At 38.0% G+C, this 16,064-nt stretch overlaps 1 protein-coding gene and 1 non-coding gene across 2 annotated transcripts in view; one reads left to right on the forward strand and one right to left on the reverse strand.

Moving 5' to 3' along the window:
- Positions 1-526: 526 nt before the first annotated feature.
- Positions 527-16,064, reverse strand: part of HSF5 (heat shock transcription factor 5) — a 50,097-nt gene continuing 34,559 nt past the window's right edge. Inside the window, 1 exon segment of the mRNA XM_007472257.1 lies at positions 527-597. Coding sequence (XP_007472319.1) covers positions 527-597 — 71 coding nt within the window.
- Positions 4,421-4,493, forward strand: TRNAG-CCC (transfer RNA glycine (anticodon CCC)). The gene has a single exon. It is a non-coding gene; the product is annotated as a tRNA-Gly (tRNA).

A 16,064-nucleotide genomic window follows, 5' to 3' on the forward strand; every position in this document is an offset into this window, starting at 1 on the left:
TCTTTCCCAGGGTTTCTCCCTGGAATTCCTGACCCATTTAGACCTGTGATCTTGGTTACCTCACATGCCTTTGTTTCTCACACAATTTTCTCTAAAAGGATCACACTGAGACTTGAAACAGACTGAACTCCCCACTGGAGTTGCGCTGACTACTTTTGAGAGTGGCAAGACGACAAATCAGCACACCCACACAGATTATTCTCCGGTACCACAGATGCAGCTGTTTTTAGGTGCTTTTTGACTGTAACAGAAGACCAGGAACTTTCATTTGAAAGGGACCTGGGCAGCAAAAAAAAAAAAAAAAAAAAAAACTGCAAAGGTGGTAGTTTGTCAAGGTAAACAATCTGAACTGAACAGCTGTAGTAAATACCAAATTCCCAATTCTCAATTAACAAAATTCTCAATTAACAAAACAAAAATACTTTTTTTCCTTAAAGAACTGAAAGAGCCCCAACAGTGTGTCATGTGCAAGGCTAGTCTGCCTCCAGCTACAGCCAGTGCACAATGTCACGTCTGTCGTCCATTCTCACTCTTTTCATTCTTCCTCCTGGGGAAAGTGCTCCTGCTTGCAGGCCACATCCACCAGCAGATGAAGATCTAGAAAGAAAAAGGATTTGTTTACTCACTCTTAGCTTCTCGAACTGGAGAGTTCGATAGTCAAGTCTTTAGACAAGAAGAACAAGTTGCTGTGTTCCACCTGCAGAGCGGGCTGTAAATCACATCATCAGAGTCTCAGTCTGGGGGCATTCCCGTACCTCTAAAGCACACAGACGCAGCCCAGTTGTTAACCCAAAGAGACTAACAAAGTTTAAAGTTTCTCTCCTTTTAGTGATGTGGATAAGCCTCTTGTCAACTGACTTTTATTATAAGTGAAAAATTGAGGGAAAGTGTCAAAAAGATCAAAGTGAAATACACACAAATGAAAATTCATTTCTTCGATGCTATAAAAATAGGTGGGTTTGGGGAATATGAAAAAGTAATGCCTCCAGAAATACAATGTTAAAATAAGTAATCACTACCTTTCCAAAGTTGATTGCCTCCAACAAATTTCCACTTATTGACTAACACAGCTGATTCTCTTATAAAAATGTCCACCTGAATTGTCTGTTAAAAATAAAGTATACCCTTCAAGGAGGTCAAGAAACAAAGAGTGGTCATTAAGACTGGAAAGAAGTAAAAAAGTGAGCTCTCAGTTCAGGCACTAGGTTCTTTAACATAAAAAGCTAAGACCATGTACAGAAATAGAGTTAAGTGTTGTATGAAAGGAGAGAGAAGGTTAGCACTCCCCTTGACAAGGATGGAAAAGGCCTTCGGGCCTGACAACACACATACGGTTAAGGCACTGCCACCTTCTTCATGGCATCTAACCACTGTTTTTAGCAACCTAAGTGTCCATCGACAGATGAATGGGTAAAGAAGATGTGGCACATATATACAACGGACTATTACTCAGCCATAAAAAGAAACGAAATTGAGTTATCTGTAGTGAGGTGGATGGACCTAGAGTCTGTCATACAGAGTGAAGTAAGTCAGAAAGAGAAAAACAAATACCGTACGCTAACACATACATATGGAATCTTAAGAAAAACAAAAAATGGTCATGAAGAACCTAGGCGCAAGACGGGAATAAAGACGCAGACCTACTAGAGAATGGACTTGAGGATATGGGGAGGGGGAAGGGTAAGCTGGGACAAAGTGAGAGAGTGGCATGGACATATATACACTACCAAATATAAAACAGATAGCTAGTGGGAAGCAGCCGCATAGCACAGGGAGATCAGCTCGGTGCTTTGTGACCACCTAGAGGGGTGGGATAGGGAGGGTGGGAGGGAGGGAGACACAAGAGGGAAGAGATATGGGGATATATGTATATGTATAACTGATTCACTTTGTTATAAAGCAGAAACTGACACACCATTGTAAAGCAATTACACTCCAATAAAGATGTTAAAAAAAAAAAGATGTGGCACATATATACAATGGAATATTACTCAGCCATAAAAAGAAACGAAACTGAGTTATTTGTAGTGAGGTGGATGGACCTAGAGTCTGTCATACAGAGTGAAGTAAGTCAGAAAAAGAAAAACAAATACCGTATGCTAATACATATATACGGAATCTTAAAAAAAAAAAAAAAAACAATAAAAGGTTCTGAAGAACCTAGGGGCAGGACAGGAATAAAGACCCAGATGTAGAGAATGGACATGAGGACACGGGGATGGGGAAGGGTAAGCTGGGACAAAGTGAGAGAGTGGCACTGACATATATACACTACCAAATGTAAAACAGATAGCTAGTGGGAAGCAGCCGCATAGCACGAGGAGATCAGCTTGGTACTTTGTGACCACCTAGAGGGTGGAATAGGGAGGGTGGGAGGGGAGGAGATATGGGGATATAGGTATATGGATAGCTGATTCACTTCATTATAAAGCAGAAACTGACACACCATTGTAAAGCAATTATACTCCAATAAAGATGTTTAAAAAAGAAAAGAAATAGAGTTAAATGGCCTATCTGAATAACATAGAAATGAAGGAATGTGGCTTCTAGATTCAGTCTAATTAGTTTGCAATTTCTAGAGCAACATGACCAGGGAGCCTTTTTTGGGTTGATTTTTAGGCTTACAATTTTGTCCTAGTAGCATTTTGGAGTTAAACTAAATTATACAGAATGAGTCCTTTATTTCCTACTAGACATACAGAGACTTTTGTTACTATATTTGTAGAACACAACCTCTGTAGGATTGATCAACAGCCTGGGCAAGACAGCTGATACAATAAAATAATTCTACCACCATCTATGAGTAAATCTAGAGGGCATTTGGAACAGTATCTAATTTTTTCCATATTTTGTGAAAGGAAGACCAATCACTAGGAGAAGGTACTAGCTCATCTGGTGAACAACACTACAACCTATCCATAAAGAACAAGCAACTTCAGAATTCCCTGGCAGTCCAGTGGTTAGGGCTCCAAGCTTCCACTGCAGGGGGAAGGGGTCAGTCCCTGGTTGGGGAACTAAGATCCTGCATGCCATGCTGTGAGGCCAAAAAAATTTTAAAAAAACAAAAAACAAAAAAACAAGCAATCTATCCAGATAAGCATCTTGTAGAGGGAGAACAGCCATCAGTTTATCACTTAAAAGTGGCTTCTTGTACATCCATGATCATGGCAGCATCATTGACAAAAGCCCAAAAGTGAAAGCAATCCAAGTGTCCATCGATGGATGAATGGAAAAACAAAATGTGGTAGCTACATACAAGGGAATATTATTTAGCGTTAAAAAGGAAGGAAATTCTGACAAACGCTACAACATGAGTGAGCCTTGAAGCCTTGAAGATATCACGCTAATTGAAATAAGTTAGTCACAAAAGGATAAATACTGTATGATTCTACTCATATGAGGTAGCTAGGGTTGTCAAATTCATAGAGACAGAAAGTAGAATGATGGTTGCCAGGGGCTGCAGGGAAGGATGGAATGGATATGGAGTTTCAGTTTGGGAAGATGAGAAAAGTTCTGGAGATGGAAGGTGGTGGTGGTAGTACATAACGTGAATGTACTTAATGCCACCAAACTGTACACTTAAAAACGGTTAAAAAGGTAAATTTTATGTTATGTATATCTTACCACAGAAATGGCTTCTTTACTGTTCTAAAGAACAGTGACAATGATTACAGTCATATCTTAATTTATATAACATCTTTTTTTCAAGTAACTAAAATGCATTATTAGAAGGTCATCTAATTAATCCTGAGGAGTGAAGAGATGACTGAAAGAACCTCTACACTATATGACTAATAAGCAAAGCCAATGGTTTCTAAATCTTGCTGCACATTGGAATCACCTGGGGAGCTTTAAAAAAATACTGAGATCGAGGGCTTCTACCCCCATATATTCTGATTTAATTGGTATAGAGTACAACCTAGGCATCAGGATTTTTAAAAGCTGACCAAAGGATACAGAATGAGTAATACCTAATTATGATCATTCTCCAAACACTTCAACTCCATATCAGAATAAGAAGGAGAGGCCATATGATGATAGAAAATACGAAAATAAGAATTTGGAATATGAACAGACCCAACTGCAACCCTACTTTGAAAGCAGAGTAGGAATTCTTGATAATGACAAAGGTAAAGACTATAAAGCACCTACAGATCTCTTATGGGGAGGAAGACTGAAGAACAACAACAACAAATCCTCTTTTTTTCAGTGAACAAATGTCATTTATTTAATTGAAACTTTATTGTATTGATAGGTTCAAATAATGGACAACAGCACATCACAAATAGGCATGTTTAAAGAAACAATAGTCGGTATGGCTCTGTAATAGTCTCAGAATGAGTTATGTAGTGAGTTATGTATGAGCAACAAATCCTCTTAGCCTTAATGATTGGGCTTTAAAACAGCATTTGTCAGTACCTCCCTGGTGGTCCAGTGGTTAAGACTCTGCGCTCCCAATGCAGGGGGCCCGGGTTCAATCCCTGGTCAGGGAGCTAGACCCCACAGGCTGCAACAAAGATCCTGTGTGCCACAACTAAGAACCAGTGCAGCCAAATAAATAAATATGTTTTTTAAAAAAGCATTTGGCACACAGCTTCTAAGAACAAGCATCTAAACACGATAATTTTATTAAAGTGAGCTTCCTTCATTAACAAAGCTGCCAATCAAGGAATTAAAGTATAGAAACCAATAAAAACGCAAAAAGACAGCGACTAGCCTGATGTTACTAGAGGCTTATAGGACTTCATTCAGAAGGGAACCATAATCCACCAGAGGGCAGACAGCAGAAGCAAGAAGAACTACAATCCTGCAGCCTGAGGAATGAGAGCCACAACCAGAGAGATAGACAAAATGAAAAAGCAGAAGACTACATCCCAGATGAAGGAACAAGATAAAATCCCAGAAAAACAACTAAATGAAGTAGAGATAGGCAACCTCCCAGAAAAAGAATTCAGAATAATGATAGTGAAGATGATCCAGGACCTTGGAAAAAGAATGGAAGCAAAGATCGAGAAGATGCAAGAAATGTTTAACAAAGACCTAGAAGAATTAAAGAACAAACAAACAGAGATGAACAATACAATAACTGAAATGAAAAATACACTAGAAGGAATCAATAGCAGAATAACTGAGGCAGAAGAACGCATAAGTGACCTGGAAGACAGAATGGTGGAATTCACTGCTGCGGAACAGAATAAAGAAAAAGGAATGAAAAGAAATGAAGACAGCCTAAGAGACCTCAGGGACAACATTAAACGCACCAACATTCACATTATAGGGGTCCCAGAAGGAGAAGAGCGAGAGAAAGGACCCGAGAAAGTATCTGAAGAGATTATAGTTGAAAACTTCCCTAACATGGGAAAGGAAATAGCCTCCCAAGTCCAGGAAGTGCAGACAGTCCCAGGCAGGATAAACCCAAGGAGAAACACACCTAGACACACAGTAATCAAACAGACAAAAATTAAAGACAAAGAAAAATTATTAAAAGCAACAAGGGAAAAACGACAAATAACATACAAAGTAATCTCCACAAGGTTAACAGTTGATTTGTCAGCAGAAACTTTGCAAGCCAGAAGGGAGTGGCATGATACATTTAAAGTGATGAAAGGGAAGAACCTACAACCAAGAATACTCTACCCAGCAAGGATCTCATTCAGATTCAACGGAGAAATCAAAAGCTTTACAAACAAGCAAAAGCTAAGAGAATTCAGCACCACCAAACCAGCTCTACAACAAATGCTAAAGGAAATTCTCTAAGTGAGAAACACAAGAGAAGAAAAGGGCCTACAAAAACAAACCCATAACAATTAAGAAAATGGTAATAGGAACATACACATCAAGAATTACCTTAAACGTGAATGGATTAAATGCTCCAGCCAAAAGACACAGGTTCGCTGAATGGATACAAAAACAAGGCCCATATATATATGCTGTCTACAAGAGACCCACTTCAAACCGAGGGACACATACAGACTGAAAGTGAGGGGATGGAAAAAGATATTCCATGAAAATGGAAATCAAAAGAAAGCTGGAGTAGCAATACTCATATCAGATAAAACAGACTTTAAAATAAATAATGTTACAAGAGACAAGGAAGGACACCACATAATGATCAAGGGATCAATCCAAGAAGAAGATATAACAATTATAAATATATATGCACCCAACATAGGAGCACTTCAATACATAAGGCAAATGCTAACAGCTATAAAAGAGGAAATCGACAGTAACACAATAATAGCGAGGGACTATAACACCTCACTTACAACAATGGACAGATTCTCCAGACAGAAAACTAATAAGGAAACACAAGCTTTAAATGACACAATAGACCAGATAGATTTAATTGATATTTATAGGACATTCCATCCAAAAACAGCAGATTACACTTTCTCCTCAAGTGCACATGGAACATTCTCCAGGATAGATCACATCTTGGGTCACACATCAAGCCTCAGCAAATTTAAGACAATTGAAATTGTATCAAGCATCTTTTCTGACCACAATGCTATGAGATTAGAAATAAATTACAGGAAAAAAACGTAAAAACACAAACACATGGAGGCTAATAAACAATACACTACTAAATAACCAAGAGATCACTGAAGAAATCGAAGAGGAAATCAAAAAATACCTACAGACAAATGACAATGAAAACACGATGATCCAAAACGTATGGGATGCAGCAAAAGCAGTTCTAAGAGCGAAGTTTACAGCAATACAATCCTACCACAAGAAACAAGAAAAATCTCAAACAATCTAACCTTACACCTAAAGGAACTACAGAAAGAACAAACAAAACCCGAATTTAGTAGAAGGAAAGAAATCACAAAGATCAGAGCAGGAATAAATGAAATAGAAACAAAGAAAACAATAGCAAAGATCAATAAAACTAAAAGCTAGTTCTTTGAGAAGATAAACAAGATTGATAAACCTTTAGCCAGACTCATCAAGAAAAAGAGGGAGAGGACTCAAATCAATAAAATTAGAAATGAAAAAGGAGAAGTTACAACGGACACCGCAGAAATACAAAGTATCCTAAGAGACAAGCAACTCTATGCCAACAAAATGGACAACCTGGAAGAAATGGACAAATCCTTAGAAAGGTAAACCTTCCAAGACTGAACCAGGAAGAAATAGAAAATGTAAACAGACCAATTTCAAGCACTGAAATTGAGACTCTGATTAAAAATCTTCCAACAAACAACAGTCCAGGACCAGACGGTTTCACAGGTGAATTCTACCAAACGTTTAGAGAAGAGCTAACAACCATCATTCTCAAACTCTTCCAAAACGTTGCAGAGGAAGGAACACTCCCAAATTCATTCTATGAGGCCACCATCACCCTGATACCAAAACCAGACAAAGATACTACAAAAAAAGAAAATTACAGACCAATATCACTGATGAATATAGATGCAAAAGCCTCAACAAAATACTCGCAAACAGAATCCAACAACACATTAATAGGATCATACACCATGATCAAGTGGGATTTATCCCAGGGATGTAAGGATTCTACAATATATGCAAATCAATCAATGTGATACACCGTATTAACAAATTGAAGGATAAAAACCATATGATCATCTCAATAGATGCAGAAGGAGCTTTTGACAAAATTCAACACCCATTTATGATAACAACTCTCCAGAAAGTAGGCATAGAGGGAACCTCCCTCAACATAATAAAGGCCATATATGAGAAGCCCACAGCAAACATCATTCTCAATGATGAAAAACTGAAAGCATTTACTCTAAGATTAGGAACAAGACAAGGATGTCCACTCTCGCCACTATTATTCAACACAGTTTTGGAAGTCTTAGCCACGGCAATCAGAGAAGAAAAAGAAATAAAAGGAATACAAATTGGAAAAGAAGAAGTAAAACTGTCACTGTTTGCAGATGACATGATACTATACATAGAGAATCCTAAAGATGCCACCAGAAAACTACTAGAGCTAATCAATGAATTTGGTAAAGTTGCAAGATACAAAATTAACGCACAGAAATCTCTTGCATTCCTATACACTAACGATGAAAGATCAGGAAAAGAAACTAAGGAAACAATACCATTCACCATTGCAACAAAAAGAATAAAATACCTAGGAATAAACCTACCTAAGGAGACAAGAGACCTGTACTCAGAAAACTGGAAGACACTGATGAAAGAAATCAAAGATGACACAAAGAGATGGAGAGATATACCATGTTCTTGGATTGGAAGAATCAATATTGTGAAAATGACTATATCACCCAAAGCAATCTACTGATTCAGTGCAATCCCTATCAAACTACCAATGGCATTTTTCACAGAACTAGAACAAAAAAATTTCACAATTTCTATGGAGACACAAAAGACCCCAAATAGCCAAAGCAACTTTGAGGGAAAAACACGGAGCTGGAGGAATCAGACTCCCTGACTTCAGACTATACTACAAAGCTACAGTAATCAAGACAATATGGTACTGGCACAAAAACAAAAATACAGATCAATGGAACAGGATGGAGATAAACCCACACACCTATGGTCAACTAATCTATGACAAAGGAGTCAAGGATATACAATGGAGAAAAGACAGTCTCTTCAATAACGGGTGCTGGGAAAACTGGATGGCTACATGTAAAAGAATGAAATTAGAACACTCCCTATCACCATACACAAAAATAAACTCAAAATGGATTAAAGACCTAAAGGTAAGACTGGACACTATAAAACTCTTAGAGGAAAACATAGGCAGAACACTCTCTGACATAAATCACAGCAAGATCCTTTTTTGACCCACCTCCTAGAGTAATGGAAATAAAAACAAAAATAAACAAATGGGACCTAATGAAACTTAAAAACTTTTGCACAGCAAAGGAAACTATAAACAAAACAAAAAGACAAGTCTCAGAATGGGAGAAAAATATTTGCAAATGAAGCAACGGACAACGGATTAATCTCCAAAATATATAAACAGCTCATGCAGCTCAATATCAAAAAAACAAACAACCCAATCAGAAAATGGGCAGAAGACCTAAATAGACATTTCTCCAAAGAAGACATACAGATGGCCAAGAAGCACATGAAAAGCTGCTCAACATCACTAATTATTAAAGAAATGCAAATCAAAACTACAGTGAGGTATCACCTCACACCAATTAGAATGGGCATCATCAGAAAAATCTACAAACAACAAATGCTGGAGAGGGTGTGGAGAAAAGGGAACCCTCCTGCACTGTTGGTGGGAATGTAAACTGATACAGCCACTGTGGAGAACAGTGTGGCGGTTCCTTAAAAAACTAAACATAGAAATTACCACATGACCCAGCAATCCCACTACTGGGCATATACCCAGAGAACACCATAATTCAACAAGACACATGCACCCCAGTGCTCACTGCAGCACTATTTATAATAGCCAGGTCATGGAAGCAACCTAAATGTCCATCAACCAACGAATGGATAAAGCAGAGGTGGTACATATACACAATGGAATATTACTCAGCCATAAAAAGGAACCAAACTGGGTCATTTGTAGAGATGTGGATGGATCTAGAGATGTCATACAGATTGAAGTAAGTCAGAAAGAGAAAAACAAATATTGTATATTAACGCATATATGTGGAGTCCAGAAAAATGGTACAGATGAACTGGTTTGCTAGTCAGAAACAGAGACACAGATGTAGATAACAAATGTATGGACACCAAGGGGGGGAAGTCGGGGGGTGTGGAAGAATTGGGAGATTGGGATTGACATATATACACTAATATGTATAAAATAGCTAGCTAGTAAGAACCTGCTGTATAGCACAGGGGACTCCACTTTGCTGTACAGTAGAAACTAACACAACATTGTAAAACAACTACACCCCAGTAAATAAATAAAATAAAATACATAGAGAGAGAAAAAAAAAGAAGAGAAACTTGTATACTCCTCAGAGAAGATAAGTGTTAGAGAATCACAGTGGCTGAGTTGATTTGAGAGCTGAAAGGCCTCCAGGGACAGGAGCATTGCATCTACTCATTTGGGATTTTTTTGTTTTTGGCCACACCACACAGCTTGTGGGATTTTAGTTCCCCGCCCAGGGATCCTTGGCAGTGAGAGCACGGAGACCTAAGCACTGGATGGCCAGGAAATTCCCTGGGAATGTTAACTCCTACTAAGAGCACTCTCTAGGATTTGGAGGCTATTACCTTAATGAAATCTCATCCATAATCCAAGAGCTACAAAATGAGAAGTCCTTTCTTCAGGAATGGACTGAACTTTGCTCTTAAACATTCAGTTTCCCTTAACTATAAAGTAACCCATCAGAACATAAAAGAGTGTAGCTTGCACAATAAGACTGACATCTGGGTGTTATTAGGGTGATTAACATCTGGCTGATATTACCTTATCTTGGTTTAGGGTAATATCATTGTAGAAATTGGAGGAGCATTATTGAGTCTAATTTTCTCCACCTCTTGATGTTTTTTTATCCAAAAGGTATTTTCTTAAGTCAGCACGTGTTCAAAAGGCCTACACACAGCATGGCAATGACTGTGATTAACAACCTCCTTCTAACAAAACGCACATCTATTGAAATCAGGACAATCTGGATACCTAACCAACCTGAAGTCTCCTACTTGAAAAAAAATTCAAAGAAAGCTTAAAGTGTAAGAAGATGCCCTTGGGAAGACAAATTTTCAAAATAATTCAGCTACAGAAGGGCACTGATAAGTTCTGGTATACAGGAAACCCCTGTTCAATGGGATACTGAGCAACATAATGACATTCCAACAGTTAATGGTGGAATCATAGTACTTCAGAATTTGGGGCCAAAGGAGGCTTTAGAGGTGATTTCAAGAAATTCTCTTATTTTTACCATAAATAATGGGAGAGTTGGAACTTTATTGAGGGGAGGTACTCCTAATGATAGCGACAGTTGAAATTTAAGTGATACTTTAGAAATTTTACATTTAGTTCCTACCTTTAATACTTTAAACTTGGATTTAGTATACATCAAAATAAAAAATATTTAGTCACCTACAAGAACTAAACTGAATACTAGTTCATTTTGAGTCCTCCCACAAGTATCTACTGACTCTTTTTTGTGTGTGTGTGCTGAAACCCGGGAACAAACCAGGGACCCCTCCTGACTCTTAATGGCTTCTCTGGCCATCAATGATCAGGACTGTGAAAAATTAGAAGCTAAGAATGAGGACTTTCTAATACAGGGTGTAACAGACTGCATGTTTATATCTCCTCAAAATTCATGTATTAAAACCTAACCCCCAATGTGATGGTGTTAGAAAGTGGGACTCTGGGGAGGTGATTAGGTCCTGAGGGGGGAGCTCTTATGAATGAAATTAGTGTCCTTATAATAGAGACCCCAGAGAGCTCCTCTGTCCCTTCTGCCATGTGAGGACACAGCAAGAAGACGGCAGTCTATGAGCCAGGAAACTGGCTCTCACCAGACACTGAATCTGTTGGCACCTTGATCCTGGACTTCCCAGCCTCCAGAACTGTGAGAAAAAATTCTGTTATTTATAAGCCACCTAGTCTATGGTATTTTTGTCATAGCAGCGGAATGAAGTAAGACACAGAGTAGGCAAACTTCTTCTGTAAGGGGCCAGATAGCAAATACTTTAGGCTTTATGGGCCACATGGCCTCTACTGTTAACTACTCAACTCTGCTGACGCAGTATGAAACCACAGATAATATGTAAATGTATGGTATGGTTGTGTGTTCCAATTCAACTTTATTTATGGATACTGAAATTTGAATCATTTTCATGTGTCATGAAATATTCTTCTTTTGATCCCCCCCTTCAACCATTTAAAATGTAAAAAAATTTACTTAGCTTAGCTACATGCTTAGCTTGCAGGCCATATAAAAACAACCAGTGAGTTAGATTTGGCCCATAGGCCATAGTTTACCAACTCCTGCTCTAATAGCAGAATATTTCATCAAATCGAATTATTATTATACAGTTGTCCAAAAAATTATCTTTTCTCCAAAGAAGATCTACAAATGTCCAACAAGCACATGAAAAGATGCTTAACATCATTAGTCATGAGGGAAATGCAATTAAACCCACAATAAGATAGATACCACTTCACACCTACTTAGCATGACTACAGTGATAATAAAAAGCGGAAAATAACAAGTGCTAGGGAGGATGTGGAGAAATGGGGACTCTTGTACACTGCTGGTGGGACTGTAAAACGGTTCAGCCATTATGGAAAATAGCTTGGCAGTTCCTCAACAGTTAAACATAGAATTACCAAATGATCCAGCAATTCCACTCCTAGGTATATCCCCAAAAGAATTGATATCAGATACTCAAATACATGTACAATGTTTATAGCAGCACTATTCACAATAGCCAAAAGGTAGAAACAGCCCAAATGCCCATCAGCAGATGAGTGGATAAAAAATTGTCATATATACATACAACATAATACTATTTAGCCATAAGAAGGAATGAAGTTCTGATATACATGTTACCTTGTGGATGAACTTTGAAAACATCATGCCAAGTGAAATAAACCAGACACAAAAAGGTCACACATTGTACGATTTCATTTATACAACATATCCAGAATAGGTGAATCCATAGAGACAGAACACAGATTGGTGGTTGCCAAGGGCTTGGGAGAGGACGGAACGAAGAGCAACTGCTTAATGAATATGGGGTTTTCTTTTGGAGTGATGCAAATGTTTTGGAACTAGACAGAGGTTGCACAACATTGTGAATGGCCTAAGTCCCATGGAACTTTTCACTTTAAAGTGGTTAATTTTCTGTTACGTGAATTTCCCCTAAAAATGTATACTTTCCTATCACTTTGAAATGATGGGACAAAAAGAAGGGGAAAGCAGAAAATGGCCATAAAAATAAAACTCATAACCAAATATATCTCAGTTTTCAATGTCAGAGCATAGTAACGAGATATAGGATGGTTATCTTTAGTAAGACATATGCAATTCTTAGTTCCAGCAGAATAAAACTGTACAGGACACTACTTTTGTATCCCTAGTGTACCTAGCACTGTACCAACCCCAGAGTAGTTGTTAATAAGCACTCATTAAAAGCAACCTATGGGTTGAATTTGACTCCCCAGATGTTCAAGACTTATCTTTTGTTGGCTAATTAAAGATTGTTCATTGAGACAGAAAGTAATATAGGTTTTCCAGGGTCTGCAGGGAGGAGAGGAATAGGAATTGTTTAGTGAGTCCAGAGTTTCAGTTTTGCAAGATGAAAAGAGTTCTGGAGATGGATGGTGGTGATGGTAGCAGAACAATGTGAATGTACTTAATGCCACTGAACTATACACTTAAAAATGGTTAAGATGGTAAACTTTATGTTATGTGTATTTTACCACAATTTTTTTTTAAGACTGCTTTTTTCCAAGGATCTTTTTTAAAAAGTATATTAGTAAGATAACAGTGTAGAAACATTGAGTGCCACAGGTAATACTCCAGGTGCTGGAGATACAGCAATGAACAAAACAAAATCCTTGCCCTCATGGAACTAACCTTCTAGAGGGGGAGAAAAAAAATACATATAAAATGTCAAGTAGTGATGAACATTATAGAAGAAAACCAAGGAAAAAGAATAGGGACTGAAGGAGGGCAGGACATGGAGAATAGGGTGCTATTACAGACAGTAGGATCAGGAAGGTTCCTATGATGAGCTGGCATTAGAGTAGAGAACTGAATGAAATGAAGGAGCAAGCCATGTGAATACCTGGGTGAAGAACATTTCGGGCAGAGGGAACAGCAAGTGTGAAGGCAGGACCATGCTTGGTGCGTTCACACAATAGTGAAGGGGCTGCTATGGCTGGAATAGATGAGAGAGATAGAAGGTGGTAGGAGATGAAGTCAGAGCAGTTACCAGGAGCCAAATCATAGTAAGGATTTTTAGATTTTATTCTAAATGTGATGGAAAACCACTGGAAAAATTTAAACAGGGAAATAATTTTAAAGTATCACTCATTGCTGTGTGGAGAAAAAACTGTAGGGGCACACAGTGGAAGCAGAAAGATCTAGGCAAGAGATGTAGTGGCTTGGACCATGGTGATAGCATGTAAAGGTGATAAGAAATGGTCAGATTCTGGATCTACACTGAGATAGAACTGACAGAATTTGCTGATGGGTTGGATGTGGGATGTGAGAGAAGAGAGTCAAGGAAGATTCCAAGACTTTTGGTTGACTAGGGGTGACTAGAAGTATTATTTCCTGAAATAAGTAAAACTGGGGAAAGGGTGGCATTATAATGCATTTGGGACACTACTGGACATCCAAACAAAGAAGTGGCAAGGGGAAAAAGGTACGCACACCTGGAGTTCAGAGAAGATAGAGGCTTAGATCTAAATTTAGGAGTCATCACCATTTAGACAATAAAAGCAGTGAGACTTGTTGATATAACCTAGGAAATGAATAGAGAAGGAAAGGGGTCCAAGAATTGCACTCTGGGACTCATCAACATTTAGAAGTCAGGGAAGATAAAGAAGATTCAGTAAAAGAAACTACAGAGTGGCCAGTGAGGTTGAAGGAAAACCAGGAAAGGGTGATGTTCCAGAAGCCAAGTGAAGAAAGTATTTCAGGAAGGTTGAGGTAGTCTGTTCAAATGCTGCTGAGGTACAGTCAAGTGGGACTGAGAATGGACCACAGGATTTGGCAACATGGCAGTAATTGGAAGCCTTGACAAGAGCAGTAATTGGAAACCTTGATATGAACAGTTTCAGCTGAGTAGCCAGAATGAAAACCTGATTGGAAAACCTGGTTGAGATAAGGATAGGCTTTCAAAGAGCTTTTCTCTAAAGGGAAGAGAAAAAAGGAGGAGTAGCTGGATGAAAATATGAATGAAGGGAAGGTAAGAGGAATTTCTTTTAACATAGAACCTATGATGGCATGTTTGTATGCTGATGAGAATTATCTAACATAAAAGGTAAGATGTAATTATTGAAGAGTAAGGGGGGATAACTGTTCAGGGCTAAGTCTGTGAGTACACAAAAGGGGACTGTGTACACATATGGGAGGACTGGCTTTCTTCCATTATAATAGGAAGAAAGGCAGAGTGTAGAGTTACACAAGTGGTAGACTGATAAATTTGTTGGTGGAAAGATATGAACGTTCTCTTCTAGCTGCTTCTATTTCCTCAGTAAGAAACAAGGTCATGGCTGAGAATAAAAACAGAGGAGTTGTGTTGCAAGTTGGAGCAGAGAGAAGATATGATAAAGTGGCTTTGGAAAATGGGGAGTGTACTGACTAGGGAAATATTATAGAACCGCTGGCAACACTAAGAGCCCACATGAATTTAAAGTGAGACCAGTCATTTGAAAAGCATTTGACAGTAATAAACATCAAAATAGTAAGTATTATGAAAATAATAATTTTGCTAAAATTCTGTTGCTACCATGTACTTACTCTATGCCAGGCACCATACTAAGCCAGTTACATGTTTTATATAAACATATGTTTTATTATTATCTTCATTTTACAGATGAAGAAACTGAGCCTCAGTGAAGTTAAGTAAATAGCAGAATCCAGATTTTAATTTAGTTTTTTCTAATACCAGAAGCTTTCTTCCTATTGACTGTGCTGTACAGCCTCTAAGAGATAGTATATAAATTTTATACTGACTTTGGTTAAAATCTTTTAGTGTCACAGGACCTTATATGTAGCCATGTTTTCATAGATCAACTGTTTGTTAGGCTAAGTTCTATCAAGGAAGAATAATTTGCAACTTCATGAATTGTATTTCTCCTTACACTTTCATTACAAAAGCTAACTTTTTAGCAAACAGGTTCTAGTTTAAGCATAAGTTATTTGCTCCCTGCCCCTAATAAAATGAAAATGTGATTCGATGTCATAATAATGCCAACATTTCACAACTCCTCTCTTTCACAGCAGGAAGCCAAGGTCAATTAAGACTCACCTGCCAACACCAGTGACCAAAGGATAAGGCTTAATTAGAAAAAAAAAAAAAAAAAGAGAGAGTAAAAATGATAATTAATGTGCTAACTACTTTATCAGTTGCACTTAAAACCATAAGAGAGGATTTTTTTTTTTTTTTTTTGCGGTACGCGGGCCCCT

Source organism: Lipotes vexillifer, unplaced genomic scaffold (assembly GCF_000442215.2).
Source record: "Lipotes vexillifer unplaced genomic scaffold, Lipotes_vexillifer_v1.1 scaffold433, whole genome shotgun sequence".
NCBI classification, from domain to species: domain Eukaryota; kingdom Metazoa; phylum Chordata; class Mammalia; order Artiodactyla; family Lipotidae; genus Lipotes; species Lipotes vexillifer.